This window comes from Sceloporus undulatus, chromosome 4 (genome assembly GCF_019175285.1).
Source record: "Sceloporus undulatus isolate JIND9_A2432 ecotype Alabama chromosome 4, SceUnd_v1.1, whole genome shotgun sequence".
Taxonomy (NCBI): Eukaryota; Metazoa; Chordata; class Lepidosauria; order Squamata; family Phrynosomatidae; genus Sceloporus; species Sceloporus undulatus.
In genome coordinates this window covers 198,578,637-198,597,013 of record NC_056525.1, presented here as the reverse complement: position 1 = coordinate 198,597,013, position 18,377 = coordinate 198,578,637, and the positions used below count along the sequence as shown (strand labels likewise).

Genomic DNA, 18,377 nt, shown 5'->3' with positions numbered 1-18,377 from the left:
TTCCTTCAGGCAGTCCAAGATGTTGCTGGGTCTGCCTGATGGCTCCCTCTGAGGCCGAGATGACAGTTGAAGAGGGAGGGGCCTCTTCCTTCAGGCAGTCCTCGATGTTGCTGGGTCTGCCTGATGGCTCCCTCTGAGGCCGAGATGACAGTTGAAGAGGGAGGGGCCTAATGTCTATGCCTTCAAGCCACCTGTCAGCTTGTGACGTTCCCATGAAATTCACAGGGCTTTCTTAGATAAGGAATACCCAGATGTGATTTTGCCAGTTTCTTCCCCTGAAATATAACCTACAGCACCTGGTATTTCATTGGCAGGTCATAACCAAATACTAACCAGAGCCATGCCTGCTTAGCTTCCAAGATCAGACAGGATCTGATGTTTTTTAGGGTATTTAACCCTGAAATGGCATACAGAATATGAAGCAATGCTTGGCATCTAGTACAACTGGCTTGCTCATCCTTGCCTCACAGGGCTGGGTCTAAGATAAACAGCTGCCCAGGCAAGAGTGCCCTTGCTACTACCCACCTGTCAGCTTTGCAAGGCAACCAAGACGGCTTAAGGAAGGTGTGATGTGGATCCTGTTGCTTCCCTCTAGGACCATCATATGTGTCAAAGGCTGGAGACCATGGGCAAGAATTATTGCATACATGGACCATGGAGAATTCTTACCTGCAGCTCTTGTCCTCGGATCAAGTAGAAATATAGATATGCTTCATCTTTTCTTACAGGGGATAAGAAATGGAATTAGCTGTGTCTCTCCTGAGAGCCTTCCCCAAATTCTAACCTCCATGCAGAGCTTCCTATGGTTTCCTGGGATGTAGGGGCAGAACAGACGGGCAAGAGCTCCATTGCCCCTGGGCTGTGGCAAACAGACACTGCGGCCCTGAGGGCGCCTCCAAATAGGAGCAGAAAAGATCCACCCCTTTTGGGGATGGATTTGGGCTGCCTTAGGCTGCCCCAGCACAGCTTCTGGGGGCAGGCATCATATAAACAATGCCTTGCCTGAAGCTTAGCCTCACGCCACTCCTCTCCTTGTTTTAACTCCCAAAAAAGTACTGGCTCCTCTGGAAATTAGGTGGTTTTCAATTGCTCCTTGAACTCATTCCATGGCAGGCTGAGTTCTTTCTGTCAAAAGGATATCTCCTTTGCCACTCAGCGCCTATGCAGCCCTTTTTGATTCCTGTCTTCTTTAAAGAAATAAAGTAAAAATGCATGGGCCATACTGCTCGCTTTGACTGATTTCTACTGCTGCCAGACATAACACTTTTATCTCCCTGAGACTGGCTTTGGCCAGTGCTGGTGCCAGTTTGCAGCAACTTTCCAGGAAAGGCAGCATTGTAGCCAATGGACACAAATCTGGTGCTGCTCCCATGCATCTTAGGAAAAGGAATGGCCAGACCAAGGCTTCTTTGACTGAAGAGTGAAGACTTCCTCTTTTGTGGCTCATGGCTATGGAATTCTGGGAGTTGGAGTTTTCTGAGCCCCACAACAAACTCCAACTCCCAGAATTCCATAGCCATGAGCCACAAAAGACTTAAAAGTGGTGCCAAACCGGGTTATTTCTCCAATGTGGATGCAGCCTTTGTCCCTCTTTCAATGGGCGGCGGCTGAGGGAACAAGAGGCTCCTCCTCTCCTCCTGTTTTTCCCCCCAAGCGAATCGATGTTCTCGGCTTTCCGCCACACAGCCTTGCTCCCTTCGCTCGGGGTTCGATAGGCCGCGTCTGCCGGGCTGTCGCTTTTCTGGCTCAGGCCGGCGGATGCGCTCCTCCTCCTCGGCCGCCCCGGCGGTGGGTGAGTGGGTAGGTGGATGGGTGGGCGGCGACGGCAGCAGCAGCAGCAAGCAGCTCCATCCTTGCGGTTCCTCCTGAGGCGGCAGCGGCTGTAGCCATTGAACCCCCCTTCAGCACTGCTGCTTCTGGCCGCCGCCGCCGCCGCCGCCATGAGCACCGAAGACGAGATCATCCGCATCGCGAAGAAGATGGACAAAATGGTGCAGAAGAAGAACGCGGTGAGGAGGGGAGGGGGAGGGGGAGGGGGGGCCTCTCTCTCGCGCGCTCTCGGATCGAACGTTCGGGCGACCAATCAGCGGCGGCGCGCGCTCAGCTGGGCGCCCGCCTTTTTTTTCCTTTTCTGAGCTCGCGCCCAGCAGTCAGTTGTTGTTCTTCTCTCTCTCTCTCTCCTGAGAGAGGCCCTCCACCGTCACGTGCCTCGCGCCAGTCCTCCCCTCACTTCATCTCCTCTCTCTCGCTCTCTCTGCGCCACATTGACATCACCTGCTTCCTTGTGTGTGTATATATGAGTTAACTCGGAGGCCGCGCGCGCGCGCGAGACACGGTCGAGATTGGAGATGAAGAAGAACACACTAAACACACACACACTGCCAAGAATAATCCCAATTTTGAGATAGGGAACTCTGGGAATCGTAGTTTCCTTGTGGCACCAGAGCGCTCTTCCAACAGAGGTCCAAAACAACACACACTGCCAGGGATAATTTAGTTTGAGGCCGATTTTAAGTGCTAGGGAATCCTGGGAATTGCAGTTTGTTGTGGCACCAGTGTTGTCTTTGACAGAGAAGACTAACTGCCAAACAAACTACAGATCCCAGGGTTCCCTAGCATGGAGCCAGGGCACTTAAAGCAGTCTCATGCTGGATTATTTCTGCAGTATGTTTTGGCCCTAAGTCTCAAAAGTGCTACAAGGTCCCTTTGCATAATGTATCTCTGTAGAATTAACATATTTGTCCATAGTCATAAATCACACCACACACACATTTCTGTCTTTAGGAAGGTCCTGCATTCAAAAATGTGTGGCTTGGAGGAGGCTGACATCTTGTTCTGCCTGTCTGAAATAAAAGGTTTTCCAAATAGGAAACAGTCCATGCAAAACAGGCACCAGTTTTGTAGGAAAGAAGCTTTCTGGCCCTCAGATAAAGGGCATCCTTCCTTCATAGGGAGGGACGCTTGGCAACCCTGAGTCCTAGAGACCGATGGCCAGGGAGCTGTGCTGATCTACAAAGCAGCAGCCGGTGGTCTGTGTGAGGTTGAAGGAAAGGAAGAAGCAGGCACAGATAGGGTACCTGTTGCTCCCCAGCATCAGACAGCTTGGGAAGTACTGCCATGATGACATTGATCTGGCAAATACCTGCATTCTTGACTTCTCACAAATGAGAGGTTCACTCCAGGAAAGACTGGCCTGTGGCATAATTGGAGGGAAGCTCCTTATTTCATAGCCTCTTCTTTTAAAATCTTGATAGTAGTCTAAGGGCCTGAACAGACAGGCCAAAATAAAGCTGCTTTGGGTCACTTTGGAGGTATGCTGTTTAAATGTTGCATGTGTCCTAAGAAGCCAAAAGGTGCGCCAAAGCCAGACCTAAGGACTAGAGCACTGCTTTGGTGCAGCTTCTGGCCTCTTAAGATGCGTGTGTCATTTAAACAGCATACCTCCAAAGTGACCCAAAGCAGCTTTATTTTGGCCTGTCTGTTCAGGCCCATAGGCTCACTTAATATGATGCAAGCCCTTTTGAAAGGTTTTAAATTAGTTTTTTGTTTGTTTCCTCTCCATCAACCCAAAACACACTGCAGAAATAACCCAGTTTGAGGCTGCTTTAACAGCCCTGGCTCAGAACCCAGTGGTGACAAAGTGCTTGAATGCCTGTACTGCAGCCACTCACTGACAAACCATAAGGTTGCGAGTTCAATACTAGCCACGGACTCCAGGTTAACTCAGCCTGGCATCCTTCCAAAGTTGCTAAAACGAGTACCCAGCTTGTTAGGGTCAATTAGCTTACAGTTGTAAACTGCTCTTAGAGACTGCTTAGGTGGTATGAAGCAGTATGTACAAGAAGCTGCTGTTGCTATTGCTCAGCTTGATTTTCAATGAAACTTGTTTTTCCCTCCTACAATAAAAGACTGTCAAACTATGCTTCATAAGTTTTGTAGGTATATCTCTAGTTTTTTATTTCACAGAAAGAAAATAATTACTAGAACTGTTTTTAACTTGGTGGATTATTGAGCATGTGAACATTTTTTCCTAAGAGGTTTGCTGGACATCATACTTTGGTATAATGGCTGGAAGACTGGCTTTGTGATAAAAGCTGTTTTAAACAGGCAGTGGAATATTATCAGTCAATCAACTAGTGGCAAGATTTCTGAATCTTGCAAAATGAAGCTGTTTTGTAGTCCTGAAACATATGTGAATTTTTTCTTTGTACCAGAGGTAAGCAAAACTGGATCAGTTTGCATCAGTGTGTTTGATTAACCATACTGCACATTTGTGTTTTTTTAATCAAGAAATTTTAACTGCATTAAAACAATATATGTAAAAAAAGAAAAAGAAAAGATAGAACAACGAATAACAGGAATAAAGAAAAAGAGCAGAATACAAAAAAGAAACCTTTACTTCCAACATTCTTATTAATGCTTATATAAGATAACAAAATCTTACTCCCCCTCCATGACAATGTGTCATACTTCTACCACTTAATTATTCTTACTCATTTTCAAAACCCACAATTGACATTTTATCTTTCTGCTCCTGCAAAAAACAAACAATTAAAGCTTCCCAATTCCCATAAATGCTGTTTGCCTTATTAAAGCAGATAACATATCCATTTCAGTGAAGTCCAACAATTTTACCAACCAGTCTTCTTGTGATGAGATTGTTGTGTTCTTCCATTTCTGGGTATATAGTGGACCCTTGTTATACGCTGGGGTTTGGTTCCAAGATCCCCTGTGGATAACAAAATCCATGGATGCTCAAGTCCCATTAAATATAATGACATAGCAAAATGGTGTCCCTTATTAAAAATGGAAAATCAAGCTTTGATATTTGAAATGTATACTTTTTTTGAACATTTTCAAACCATGTATGCTTGAATCTGTGTATAACAAATCTGTGTATAAGAAGGGCTGACTGTACAAGATTCTTGTTGCACATGTGATCATATACTTTAGTAATCTTCCATATTTCTCCATTTGATCATCTAATATTAAAAACAACATTTCTGGTTTTAGCTGTAATTTTATTTTCAAAATTACTGAATCACACTGTACTTGCTGCCAATATTTTCTTGCCCTATCATCACATGTCCACCACATATATTTAAAAAATCCCCATTTGTTGCTCACATTTCCTAGATATATTTGATAGCCCTATGTGCATTTTAGCCAGCTTTTCATAAGTCAAATACCAGTGATACATTATCTTATAGATGTTCTCTGAGGTCATAATGCAAACAACTTTCTGAAGTTTCATATTTGTATTTTTAACTAAATCTGAATTAAATTTAAATATATCATCACTAAACGGCAGATGTCCCCAAAATCATGGTGGAATGGATGTGTTCTCCTAATTTCCTGACAAAGGTGTAAGATTGCAAAATTATTTGAGGAAGACATTTTTTCATTAAAAGACATTACTAAGTACACTTGTTTTTACAATCATCATAATCATCATTAAACCATTTGAACACAAAGCATTACCTTCCAGAACAATCCCAACATTCTTGAAATATGACACCAACATTCAGAATAAAAGTCTTGTTCATTGAACTGGCATCAATTGTTGTTGTTGTTGTTGTTGTTGTATGCAGAAAGCACATCACTATTCCCCCCATAGATATTTTGGAGTGAATTTCAGATATTCTTAGACTAGAGCTCTGCCAATAACTTTAATTCCAGATTCATTTGCCTACAGTGGTGTATTAAAAGTGTATTTTTTAAAAATATGTAAACATAGAAAATTAATTTATAGTACAATCAGATGCTTAATAATCCAAAGGTAAAATAACTTTGTAAGCCTTGCATTGGAATGAATGCTATGTTAGAAATTAATTTAAAGCTGTAATCAATGGAGAAACTTCTGTAGTATTGTTCTAAATATAAATTCAGTATTGATATGGCTCATGCAAAAGATATTAGAATATTTGTTCTGTAGCATAAGCAGAATAACAAATTACCTTATTGTGTAATGAATAGGTTCAAGTTGGCAGAGGTAATGTTGCACATATGGATATTCAAAAATCAAGAGCAGTTCAGTAAGATTAGAGAAGAAAAGGTAAGCAGTAGCTTTTCCTATTATAAGATGCAGAAATAGAGTGTGTACTATATTTTATGTGCACTAGGAAGTCTTTGGGTACATAAACATTTTTGACTACCACTCTCACAAGTTTAGGACATGTTGGCTTGGGCATTTGGGAACTGAAGTGCAAAATAGCTAGTTGCCACGGGAACAAGGCGCCCTCTGGGAAGAAGCTCCATTTTGGAGCTCCTTCCAGCGCCGCTGTTAGGCCACCACAAGTGGCCTGACGCGGCACAAACACGTCATGCCCGCACTGCGCCATTTGGACGCAGTGTGGCCATGATATCATAATGGTGGCACCCATGTATACAGGGTGCCTTCATTATGCTGCCGCAGCTACATGTTGCGGTTGCAGGGCATCTGTAAAGGACGCCCCGAGGCAACCCTAGCTAGCACACATCCAGGCCGACGCAAAGCGCCAGTCTGGATAGGTCCTTAATTTCTTAATTGCTGAATGTCTCTCAGGCATGCTATATGTTGCATCCATCTTTAACAAGTCAAGAAAAGCAAAATAATTTGATACAAGCTTTTTAATGGTCTGTCCACCAACAATGCAGTCTTTTAGCTGGTTGTTTAAAAAAGTGGTGCTTGAACATTTGGGTTAAGAAATAGGGAGGTTTGAGATTTAATTTAGTACAGTGGGCCCTTGGTATCCATTGGGGTTTGATTCCAGGACTCTACCATGGATACCAAAATCCATGGATGCTCAAGTCCTGTTAAATGCGATGGCATAGTGAAATGGTACCCTTCTATAAAATAGCAAATCAAGGCTTTCTTTTTGGAATTTATATTGTTTTTGAATATTTTCAAGCCATGAATGGTTGAATCTATGGATAAACATATCCGTGGACACAGAGGTTCAATTGTACTTCATACCGTCATAGGCTTTCCACATGGTTCTGGGATCCCCAGACCAAGTTTCTGTTTCCAAAATCAATGAAAGATATTGCCCTGCCTGTAGGAATTGAGTTGCATTCATTAAAAAACATTTGAGTATTCAGTTTTTGAGCTCTCTCAGTCAAGGCATGATGGCAGTAATGACTTTTATTTTCTGAATATCAACAACATGTAGTCCAGCGGTTCCCAACCTGTGGGTCAGGAACCCTTTGGGGGTTGAATGACCCTTTCACAAGGGTCACTTAAGACCATTGTAAAACACATATTTGCATGTAGCAATGAAAATAATGTTATGGTTGGGGGTCACCACAACATGAGAAACTGTATTAAACGGCCGTGGCATTAGGAAGGTTGGGAACCACTGATGTAGTCTGTAACTGCAGTGTACTGGAATAATACCATAAACATGTTGATGGATTTGTCTGTGCATATCATAGAACAAACAAGTCACTATTAACCTTATATGGCCTTGAGTAAATAAACAGCTCCTGGTGTTTGTGAGAGAAACATTTGCAGTTCTTTCTGCTTTTTGCATCATCTGGCAAATTCTTTTGTTAAAATGGTAGAGAGTAGTCCTTGCCCTGTTTTGAAATGTAGGATTTTATAGCTGACTTTTTAAAGTTATTTTCATTTTTGCTTTAGAATATTTCTCCATTTAGCTGGATTCAGTTATATTGAAATTAGATATTTAGCCATGGAAAAGTTGCTTATAAGCAATGATGGTAAATCAAGCTAGAGAATAAAATAAAAGTAATGTTTTTATATTGAATGCATAGTTGCAGATTCAGTAATCATCTTAATATGTTTTAAGCAAGCTAATGTATCAGATAAGTTTGTAAAACTCATATTAACAGGTACCTAGATGACAAATACATCTGCACAGTTCTTACCAGATGAATTGTTCCAAATACATGTGTATGATTTTATAAAACATGGATTATTAACCTGCGCCCTCTTATCTGGGAGCAGTTCCCATTGAACTCAGTGAGACTTTACATAGTGATTGAATATAGATGACCTGTGGCAGCTGGTGGCTCCAGTGTCAGTGAGGGCAGTGAACCGTAGTGGATGGTTCCAGAGTGGATTCTCCATCCCACTGATGTGAGGACCACAAGCTTCAATTAAGTATTAAACTGTTAATATAATTGTCAAAATTGTTAAAGAGACTTGCATAAATGCAACAGAATAGATATCAGAGACACAGGCATGTTACATCAGGCATGGAACTTCAGTATATAAAGGGATTTTTGAAAGCAGCTTTAAGACTGAGTAAAAGAAGGTATAGCATAAGCTTTCATAGACTTGGTCTACTTCCTTTGATGCATGGAGTGAGCTGCTGCCTATGAAGGAGCTGAATGGTGGAGGGGATTTTGGAATGTATGAGTGCAAGCAGAGAACCAGAATAGAGACGTGATAAATTGAAACTGAGGTGTACGACAATGTTACACTGTGAGTAGTGTGCAAGGAAGCCATTTGTGGATATATTCCCGTTTAGCCCTTTGTCTTTCCAGTCTTCTTTTGTGGGTTTTTTTTGTTGTTCAGTGACTGCTGTACAAAAGAAGATTGAAAAGAGAAACAGCAAAGTGGGTAGCATCTAAATTTAATCACATGTAGGGTTCTTGTTCAACTTGTTGTGTGCCTTCAAGTCATTTTTGACTTATGGTGACTCTAAGGTAAAACTATCAAGAGGTTTGCTTGGCAAGAGTGCCCTTGCCTTCTGCTCAGGATGAGAAAGTGTGACTTGCCCAAGGCTACCCAGTGGGTTTTCATAGCCAAGTGGGGATTTGAAGCCTAGTCTCCCAGAGTCATAGTACAATACAGTACTAAAATCAACACACCACACTGGCTCCTTCACAATTAGACTCATTAAAATCCATAAGATTTATGTAAGTTGTGAATAACTTCTCTCTTTGATTTCACTATGCAAATTAAGTGGTTTTTTAAAAAAAAATTATTGTGATGTTTTAATAATGTTTTTATCTTGTGAGCCGCCTCTGGTCCCTTTTTAAGTCTGCATTAGCTATCATGGCATGACATATCCTTAAATTATATGCAAATGGTGGGGTCGGGTCAGGTCAGAACGAAGAAACAGTGTTACCTGTGGCAATGCTCTCCCCCCAGTTCTCTGTCTAAAGAGGGTAATAAACTGAAGAGACAGATAATATAGCTTGTTCCCCTTGAGGGAGGATAATTGTAGTGGAAGTCAGTGGGAACAATTATTTGCTCTGTTCTAGTATTTAGAGCTGTGATCCTATAAGGCAAATGTCTTAATTAGCTTTTAATCTAGTAATTGCAAGGGTTGGAATATCTGGTCTTTTCCAGTAAAGAGTTTACCTAGCACATGAGACCAGATTGGTCACCGGTTCATCAAGATTTGACCATATTACACCTATCTTAAAAGATCTTCACTGGCTCCCTATTTGCTTCCGGGCACAGTACAAGGTGTTATTACCTATAAAGCCCTGCATGGTTTGGGCCCAAGTTACTTACGGGACCACATCTCCCCATACAATCCGCCCTACACTCTCAGGACATCGGGTAAGAACTTATTAGAAATAGTGACTTCCAAATATGTTACTACTTTGTAAAGAGCTTTTTCAACAACGGCTCTGAGACTTTGGAACAGTCTCCCTGAGGAGATCCGCTCAGCGCCCTCGTTAGAGACATTTAGAAAAGCGGTTAAAACCGAACTCTTTAGCCGAGCATACCCCACCTGATATGAATACCCCTCTGATATGAATGACATGCCCCTGTTTGTGTATTATCCCTGCCTTGCTTGTTGATGCTATTGTTATTGTATGATGATGGATATTTTATTGTTTTTAGCTTTTTTTAATTGAATTTTGAGGTAAACACTTTGTGCTTTTATTTAGTCTGTAACCCCGCTTCGATCCACTGGGAGAGGCGGGGAAACATAAATAACATTTATTATTATTATTTATTATGAGAACGTGTGCCTTCTCTGTGGCTACAAGGCACTGTTGTGCTGGTGATTGGATAGTCTTCAGGTAGCATAAGAGTAAGCAATGAGACAAAAAGGAAGTATGAACTGTTTTTCCTAGAAGCCTCCTTTTCCCAGAGGCTTCCAGGAAAAACAGTTAATACAGTACTTCCTTTTTGTGTCATTGCTCATTCTTATGCTACCTGAAGCCTTCCTGTGCTTTTTAAGAGAAATGTTTTTCAAAACTAGAACTGGATCTCAGATAATTATCAATATTTCTTTCTTTTATATTTTTGGCAGTCCATGTGATTCTTCGAGAGTTCCAGGGGCAGCAAATTCCAGGCCTACTGGAATAATATACTTCAAACAAGACACAGGTTTCCAATATAGCACAGGAAGTGAGAGGTATTCACAGCAGGCTACTACCATTGCTTGCCTGTATTCTGGCATTCCCAGCTATTGGCACAAAGTTCAGTATTAGTAGTTTTTGTCCTAAACACCAGAATAAGGTCCCTGTTAGCTTTCTAGGTAGAAACGTACAAACAAGTGGTGAAGTTCTCATTTAGGTTCTGAGACTGAATTTTTAGTTTTACACCTCTAAAGTTCCAATGCAATGAATAAAGGCTTGCTGAGGAAGAATTGGATGTTGTATGAGCTTCTGAAAGCTTCTTAAATAGGATTTAATTATGCTTATTAAGAATATTTTAAATAACATTCATAATAAGGATTTGGGAATGAAAGAAATAGTCACGTCATAGTAAAAAAATGAGTGAATATGCATATTTAGTCTTTAATACATTCTTTTACAGGCTGGGGCTCTTGACTTACTCAAGGAACTCAAGAATATGCCCATGACTCTGGAGTTGTTACAGGTATATATTTTCAGTTGTGCAGTATATTTAAATCACATTTTATTATGTCATAATTATAAAGAAACGATTTAAAAATGTACATATAGCGCAAACACATGTTTAGTATAAAAAGTGAAAAATTATTTAACAATTGTCAGTAAAGGTATTTGGGGCTTTTGAAAAAGAAAATGACTACTTATAATGGCAGTGGTACTTTTATTAGTCATATTGAAAATAAAGGTTTAGTTTCAGCTTGAATAGCCATTGAATCAATGGGAACATGGTAATCCAACACTGGCATAAGCTCCATTGATTTCAGTGGATCTGTCCTGCTTGAGTCTAATATTTGGATTTGGGCTATAATATCAAGTATGAAAACAAGGTCTAGGCTGTTGTTGCTGTAGAAAAGCTTGCACCATCAATGGAACAACTCTGCATATTTATCATGTATATAAGACTCTTGAGCCACACTGACTGACTGGTGCTTTATACATCCTTTTGGTGAATATCAAAAATGTTATTCCTCAACATATGTACGTACATACTGTATTAGTACAGTTACAGATCAAATGCAAGCCAGATGGTTCTAAAGAGGTAAATCAAGAAAAAGAAGAGATAGCTGACACGTACAAAAATTACTGTATATGCACATGGGGTGGCAATACAGCAGCCAGTACCAAACCAAAACTAATAGCAACAGGTGTTAAAGCTGAATATGGTACACATTTGGTTCAAAAATTCCTTAATAGCTTGAAATGTCTGAATAGGGACAGTTTTATATCTGATAGTAGAAACTGAAGATTTGTAAACTAACTCATAATGGTAGCCAAAGCTCCAGCAGCCATACATGCAAAGACATTGGTGAAGAGGCATCTCCCTGTGATTGAAATTTCTGGTGAGGACCCTCACCCTCATTTCTTAGTTTTTCATGCATGGAAGATTAATGCAATTGTCCAATGACTACAATCCCTGGTGTCCCCTTTTGGGGAATTGGACTCTATAAGGACCTCTAATCTGTGGGCCATTGTTTTGTTTTCCATATTTGTTGGCACATATAAGTTATAATTTGAATGGATTTTGTCTCTGTAGCTTGAAATAGCTGTATTAGTATGCCATCTGTTCCAGGTGACTTATTTCTCCCAAGTGGTTTGAGTGTAGCTTCCGCTTCATTTTCTAAAATTGTGGATTCATCTTCAAATGGTTCTTCCTTGAATAAATCTATCATCCTTTCATTTCTTTTATATGATTCTTCAATGTATTGTTTCCATCATCTTTTTATTTCTTCCTGATCATGCATTGTGCTCCCCTGATGGTCATAGATCATCCTCACTCTTGATTTCAATTCCCCTTTGTTTTCTCAGATTTTGAGGAAGACGTCTCTTGATCTACTGTTTTTTATCCTTCTATTTCTCTGTGGTGATAACTGTAATAGTTCTCTTTGTTTCTGCACACAAGTTGCTGAACATGTACATTCAAGATTCTATCCCCATGTCTGCCACTTTTTCCTTTTGCTTCTTGTCTCATTAACTGCTTGAAGTATTTCATCTGTCGTCCAGTGAGGCATTTCCTTGTTTTTGGCTGCAGATAGAGTCTTTTTACATTTCCCCTGCCTTTGGTCTTGAGTTCTTCTGACTAGGCTCAATAGTGCAAATCTGTTTTTACATGGTCTTTAAATTCTATAGGGATATTCTTTGAGTTTTACTTTGGTGCACTGATTGAATTTGTGTTCTTCTTTAATTTTACTCTAATTTTTGATATTAGCAGTTCATGTCACCGCAATCTGGTCTTGGTCTTGTTTTTGCAGAAAGAATGGAGCTTCTCCATCTTCTGCTTCCAATTATATAGTCTGTTTGATTTCTATATTGGCCGTCAGGTGATGTCCATATATCCAGCCATTTTTGTGGTTGCCTGAAGAACGTGTTCACAATGAACAAACAGTTGGCCTGCTTCGTTTCTTGATCCAAGGCCACATTCTCCAAACAATGTTTGATTCTACTCTGTTTCCTATTTCTGGGTTTGAATCACTTGTGATTACCAGAATATCTTATTTTGGAGCCCTCCTTTCTCTGATGAAACATTTCCTCTATGCCACCACTGAAACATCTGGCAGAGTCCTTGTCCAATCCAGTGCCTCCTTTTGACAAAATAAAGTTTTTCATGCTTTATCCATCTTGAAATCAAAATTTATTAACTCCAATATAGAAAAATCACTAAATCTTTCAACTAACATTAGTATGAACCTTTTTGTTTATTACAAACTCTATTTATCAGATTTATTACTTTATTGCCTCCAATTCTAGTTAAACTTTCTGTCCTTAGTTCAGAAAGAAGACAGCATACTGAGGCAGAATTAACACAGCTGGTCCCAAGATTCCTTTAGTTCCCAATAAGCAAAAGCTAGAAATGAGATGCTGAATAAAGAAAGAGAAGGTTTATGGTTCCAGTTTCTGTTATAGGGCTGGTTATCAGTTCTTCAAGCAAGCCCCAGGAGGCCTTGATGGACTCAAGCTCCCCCAGACAGTTTCGCTGACCAACACTTGTATTTTCCAGAACAACTCCTCAGTTACACAGTCCTTGGTTAATCCCTTAGATCTTTCCCTTGATCTGAGGAGATAATTTATTACTGGAGCTTGTCTCCAGCAGGTAGAAATACTGCTGTTGCTTCCTCCTCCTGCAGAGCTTCACTAGGGTGAAGACATCAAACCTCCATACACTCCCAGAAGGCCTTCATTTTTGATTTCCTAAATATAACATTGTATAATTATTTTACTGAAAATATCACGTTCCTGTGCACTTAACTTGTTCACCCCAATTTTTGCAATGTTTATACATATCATTTATCGTTTTACTATGTCTAGTGTTCCCTGGTTCATGAGTCTCATATTTAATGTTTTTATAATATGTATTATGCAGCTTTGGACTTTCATTTCAGCTCTGAACACATCAACAACTGAACAACCTTTTTGGTTGGATCCAGTTGCATCCTTAACCACAATGATACTTGTACTTGTCCTCTGCTCTTCTTCGTTAAGTGCCCTCCAAACTGGGAGTCTTATCTTCTGACATTATCTTTGTTTTCATTTGGATTGTCTCATCATAGAGTTTCATGGCAAAAGATACTCAAAAGTGGTTTACTGGTTCTTCCTTCTGTGCAGCGTACTAAGAAGTATTAGCTATAATGCCACTGCCTTATCTGAGAGGTCCTCTGCCATTGTCACCCCTTCTACTGCTTGAAGACACATTAGTTTATAAAAGCACCTTAAATGATTTTTCTAGCACTGTAGATGGCAGTAGTTCTCTGAATTTTAATTAACTCTGTTTTATGATAAATTTGTCCCCATTAATGACTTCTGTTTTTTTAAAAAAATAATATTCCAATACAATCATTTTTATTCTTCTACAGTAGACCAGACTCTCCTGAGCAGATTGTTCTCAATGTTTACCAAAAAGAAGGCAAACAATTTTGCTAGCCCTCAAGGAATGTTTGTTAATCAGCCTATTCTTGAATAGGCCTTTAATTCAAGAGAACGAGAGAGAAAAAGTCAGGCAGACAGACAGACATTAGGGGCAAAAATATAACCTAAACACTCCTTGATTTCAATAGCAAGTGCATTTCTATACCGCTTATCAGTGCACTTAAACAGTCCCTAAGCAGTTTACACAGTGTACGCTAACTGTCCCCAACAAGCTGGGTACTAATTTTAGCAACCTCAGAAGGATGCACGCCTCAGTTGAGCTTGAGCCCTTGGCTGGTATTGAACTCGCAACCTTGCAGTTTATGAGTGAGTGGCTGCAGTACAGGCATTTAACTATTACACTACCACAGCTCCTTAGTATTGCATTGCTGACATTAAAAATGAGCCCTTGCTTATGTTGGGCCATGATTAACTAGAAAAAATAAGAATGGTCTAGTTGTGACTTCGAACAGAATGCAGTGGGAATTACTTAAGACCTCTATGCCTGACTTCCACTTTCATACAGTATTGAATGTTTTGATACATTTTTTAAAAAATGATGGTAGACTTCTCTTTGTCTCTTTGCAAATATCTGTTTTAAGTTTTGATATCTCTCTTTATTTACAGTCTACAAGAATTGGAATGTCAGTGAATGCAATACGCAAGCAAAGCACAGATGAAGAAGTTACATCTTTAGCAAAATCGCTCATTAAATCATGGAAGAAGTTATTAGGTATAGCTGCACTAAACTTTTCAGCTTTTTCATTCTCCAGCTTGTTTTCAGATTAATATCTAATAGGCTGTTAATTGTTTACGTAAAAACAGTGTACTTGTTTCCTTTTTTTCTGTGATTTTAAAAGCATTTTGTTTGTTTGTTTAAGGCTAAATTAAACAATCTGTTTGGATTTTACTTTGTTTATTACCAAGGCTACAATTCGTTTCTGTATGATTACCTCATCCCCACATTTTGATATCCTTATCCTATATCGCATGACTTAGAGAATTGTTGAAAAATTACTGAGAAAATCATAGCTGATGTCAGCAATCTGAGTAGTTGCAGTTACGGTAATATAATTACAGCGCTATAGAAATAAAGTTTAATAATAATAATAATAATAATAATAATAATAAATTTAAAAGCAGATTTGACTCTGTATAGGTTATATAATTAAAATATGTATATGTTGCAGATGGACCATCAAATGATAAGGACTCTGAAGATAAGAAAAAAGAAGCAGCATCTTCATCACAGAACAGTCCTGAAGCAAGAGAAGAAAGGTATTTCTTCTGTCCTTTTTCTTTTTTAAAAGAACTAAGGCGTGTTACAGACCGCCCCTTTGGGGTGGCCTGTAGGCGCTCCTTTCCCCGCCGGATCGGGGCCTCAGCTGCCAGGGCGACAGCCTCCGAGGCCCCAATCCGCCGCTTTCCAGGCCTCAGGGAAGCGGCAAAAGGCCGCTTCCCTGCGGCCTGGATAGGGGTGTCCTTGGGTCTTCAAGCCCCAAGGACACCCGATGGCGGTGGGGAGGAGGAGAAAGGGGCCACCTGGCCCCTTTCTCCCTTGTGTGGCTGGCATAGCCGTCTAAAGGCTGCGCCAGCCACGCAAATCATGAAAGGAGTTCCATTTGGAGGCGGCGCGTTCGTGACGTCGTAATGGCGGCCCCTATGTGTATAGGGCATCGCCATTTTGTACATCCTGGGGACGTACTAGGGTTAGGTGCGTGCGTAAGGCACACACTTTCCCTAACCCTAGTACATCGCCAGGACGTATTTTACGCCCGTCTGTAACGGGCCTAACTTTGATTGCAAGTATCATTTCAGAAAATTAGGGTAAGGAAACCTAGTGTAAAGGAAAAAATCAGGTTATACAGGGCAACCATGTCAGGGATGATGGGAGTTGTGGCTCTTCACCTGGCCTGGAACTCACCACCTGGTTGTGCACCACGCTGACCAGTTTTGGCCAGTTGTTATATCTTTGCAAGAGTTGCAGAGAACAGGCTGAAGACCCCGACAAACTCTCCAAGCCTTCTCACTCTTGCTTCCACAGAAGTCTTCACCCTTCTTCACCAGGGTCCTGCTGGTTCTTGTAGCTTCACCCAAGACACCAGACAACTCAGTAGTCTTATATAAAAGATCTACTTTATTCTACTATATACACAGCTCCAAACAATACTCAACTCCTCTCTGTCCAATCCACTCAACAACCACTACTACAACCCACAAAATACACTGGGATGTATAGTCATTATTATAGCCATATCATGGTACCACCTACTGTTGTCTGTTTCCACCCAGTAGGCGTGTACATCATTCCCATTGGTTCTCCTTGTTCATCCCACAATTAATGATTTCATCATCTCAGCCTTGACCGCTTAACAATTGTCAGGTGTGTCCAATTATCCACTATGCATTTCTTGTCCTTGGCACTCTGGACCTGTTAATTGTCTTACCATTCACACCTGTGTGGTTCTCAGTTGGCTTCTGCTGAGTCACTCTGACTCTCACATACAAGTTTTATTTCTCTTACTGTATAACCCATGTGGCTTTTTCCTTGACAAACCAATCTAGGCTAAATGTTTGAGGGTAAGATTATGGTACCTGATAAAAGAATACCTTAATTTCAGGCTAGAATTCCAGGGTATTGTGCAGATGTATCTGATACCTGAGATACATGAAAGTCTGCCTTTAGAGTGGAACATGTGAGTGACTGGAATGATTATTTGAATGCTATGTTAAAACTTAGTTTACCTTTAATTTTTTTATTAAACCATATGTGGCCCCGCCCCTTGTGGGGTTTGCAGACCCACCCTTCTCAAATTTTCTATTTAACCAGTCACACACATCACATTACTATGTATTAGTATTATTATTAACCTTTATTTATGAAGCGCTGTAAATTTACACAGCGCTGTACATACAATCTTTTTAATTAGACGGTTCCCTGCCCTCGGGCTTACAATCTAAAAAGACATGACACAGAAGGAGAAGGGACTGGTGGAGGGAAAGGGTAAGAGGTCCAGCAGTTCCTCTCTACCTCCAAGGCCTGGACCAAGGCAGGAATCCTTTAGTACACTGAAGAAAAAACAAATGAAGATGTTGAGAATCACATCCCCTTCCCCATTATACAATACTGAGGTCCCGTTGAACCAAAAAAGAGTCCCCTCCAGGACTGCTTTCTCCCCTCCCTCTACAGGTCCCTGTTGTCACCATCTCCTTTCTCCGTCTGTTCCCACTCAAACTTGTCCCAAAATCTCTTCAAGGTTCACCCAGTCTCTCAGGTTGTTCTCTCTTCCATTCTACTTCAACCTTTCCTTGACTGGAGTCCTGCCACCTTTCCTCCTCTTCTTCCTCCATTCCCCTCCCTCCCGGGTCTTTCCTTCTCCCTGGGAGGAGGGATGATCTGCTGCCACTCTCCCAGGACTCAGCAACTGACCCTGTCTCCTTTTCTCGGACTTTCACTCTCTGGCTTCTGTCCACATGTCCCCAAAGATCCACTAACTGGCTCCCATTCTGTGTTGTTCACCCTCCATTTGTGGCCACATTTCTTCCCCATACTTTCTGTTGGTCTCCACCTGCCTCCTCATCTTTCCTCCTCATCAGCCACTTACTTTGTCCTCTTGCTTCTCTCATCCTTGACCCCATCTCTTTTCCTGCTTTTGCGCCTTCTGTCTCCTTCCCTCCTTTGCTCACCCACCTTCTTCTGTTGTCCTCCCGCTCAACCTCCTGGCCCTTCTCTTCTCCACCAATGTCTCATTGACACACCCCAGGGTTAGTCTGCCAGCATTGCTGGCTCTCTCATCCTAGCTCTTCTTGTTACCGGGTGAGTGCACATGATGGGGCAAGACAGTGGAAAGGTGGGCACCCCAAGCCTCCCCTCGTATTACACCATAATATAATAATATAATAGGCCAGTGGTTCTCAAACTTTTAATCCTTACAACCCCCTTTACATCTACAGTGGGGGTCATGCTCCTACCCCCACTCAACATAGTGTAAGGATACATATATTTTGTTTCTTTAGTGTGTGTATTTTTGTTCACACATGTAAATTCATATTTTAACATTTTATAAGGAACTAACAAAGTTCAGATTAGAATAGTTTTATTTAATAATTTTTTAATAAATTCAATACTTAATTCACTACATGTGTCAATATTA

The 18,377-nt window shown here is 40.9% G+C and overlaps 1 protein-coding gene across 3 annotated transcripts in view; it reads left to right on the top strand.

The window, feature by feature from the left end:
- Positions 1-1,688: 1,688 nt before the first annotated feature.
- TCEA1 (transcription elongation factor A1) overlaps positions 1,689-18,377 on the top strand; it is a 34,000-nt gene continuing 17,311 nt past the window's right edge. The window contains exons 1-5 of one of the 3 annotated variants that reach the window (XM_042464997.1): positions 1,947-2,009; positions 5,977-6,055; positions 10,727-10,789; positions 14,851-14,956; positions 15,414-15,501. In XM_042464997.1, the coding sequence (XP_042320931.1) occupies positions 5,996-6,055; positions 10,727-10,789; positions 14,851-14,956; positions 15,414-15,501 (317 nt within the window). In that variant the 5' untranslated portion in view covers positions 1,947-2,009; positions 5,977-5,995. Of the gene's footprint in view, positions 2,010-5,976; positions 6,056-10,726; positions 10,790-14,850; positions 14,957-15,413; positions 15,502-18,377 lie in introns of all 3 variants that reach the window. The other 2 variants (XM_042464996.1, XM_042464998.1) reach the window with 2 other exon arrangements.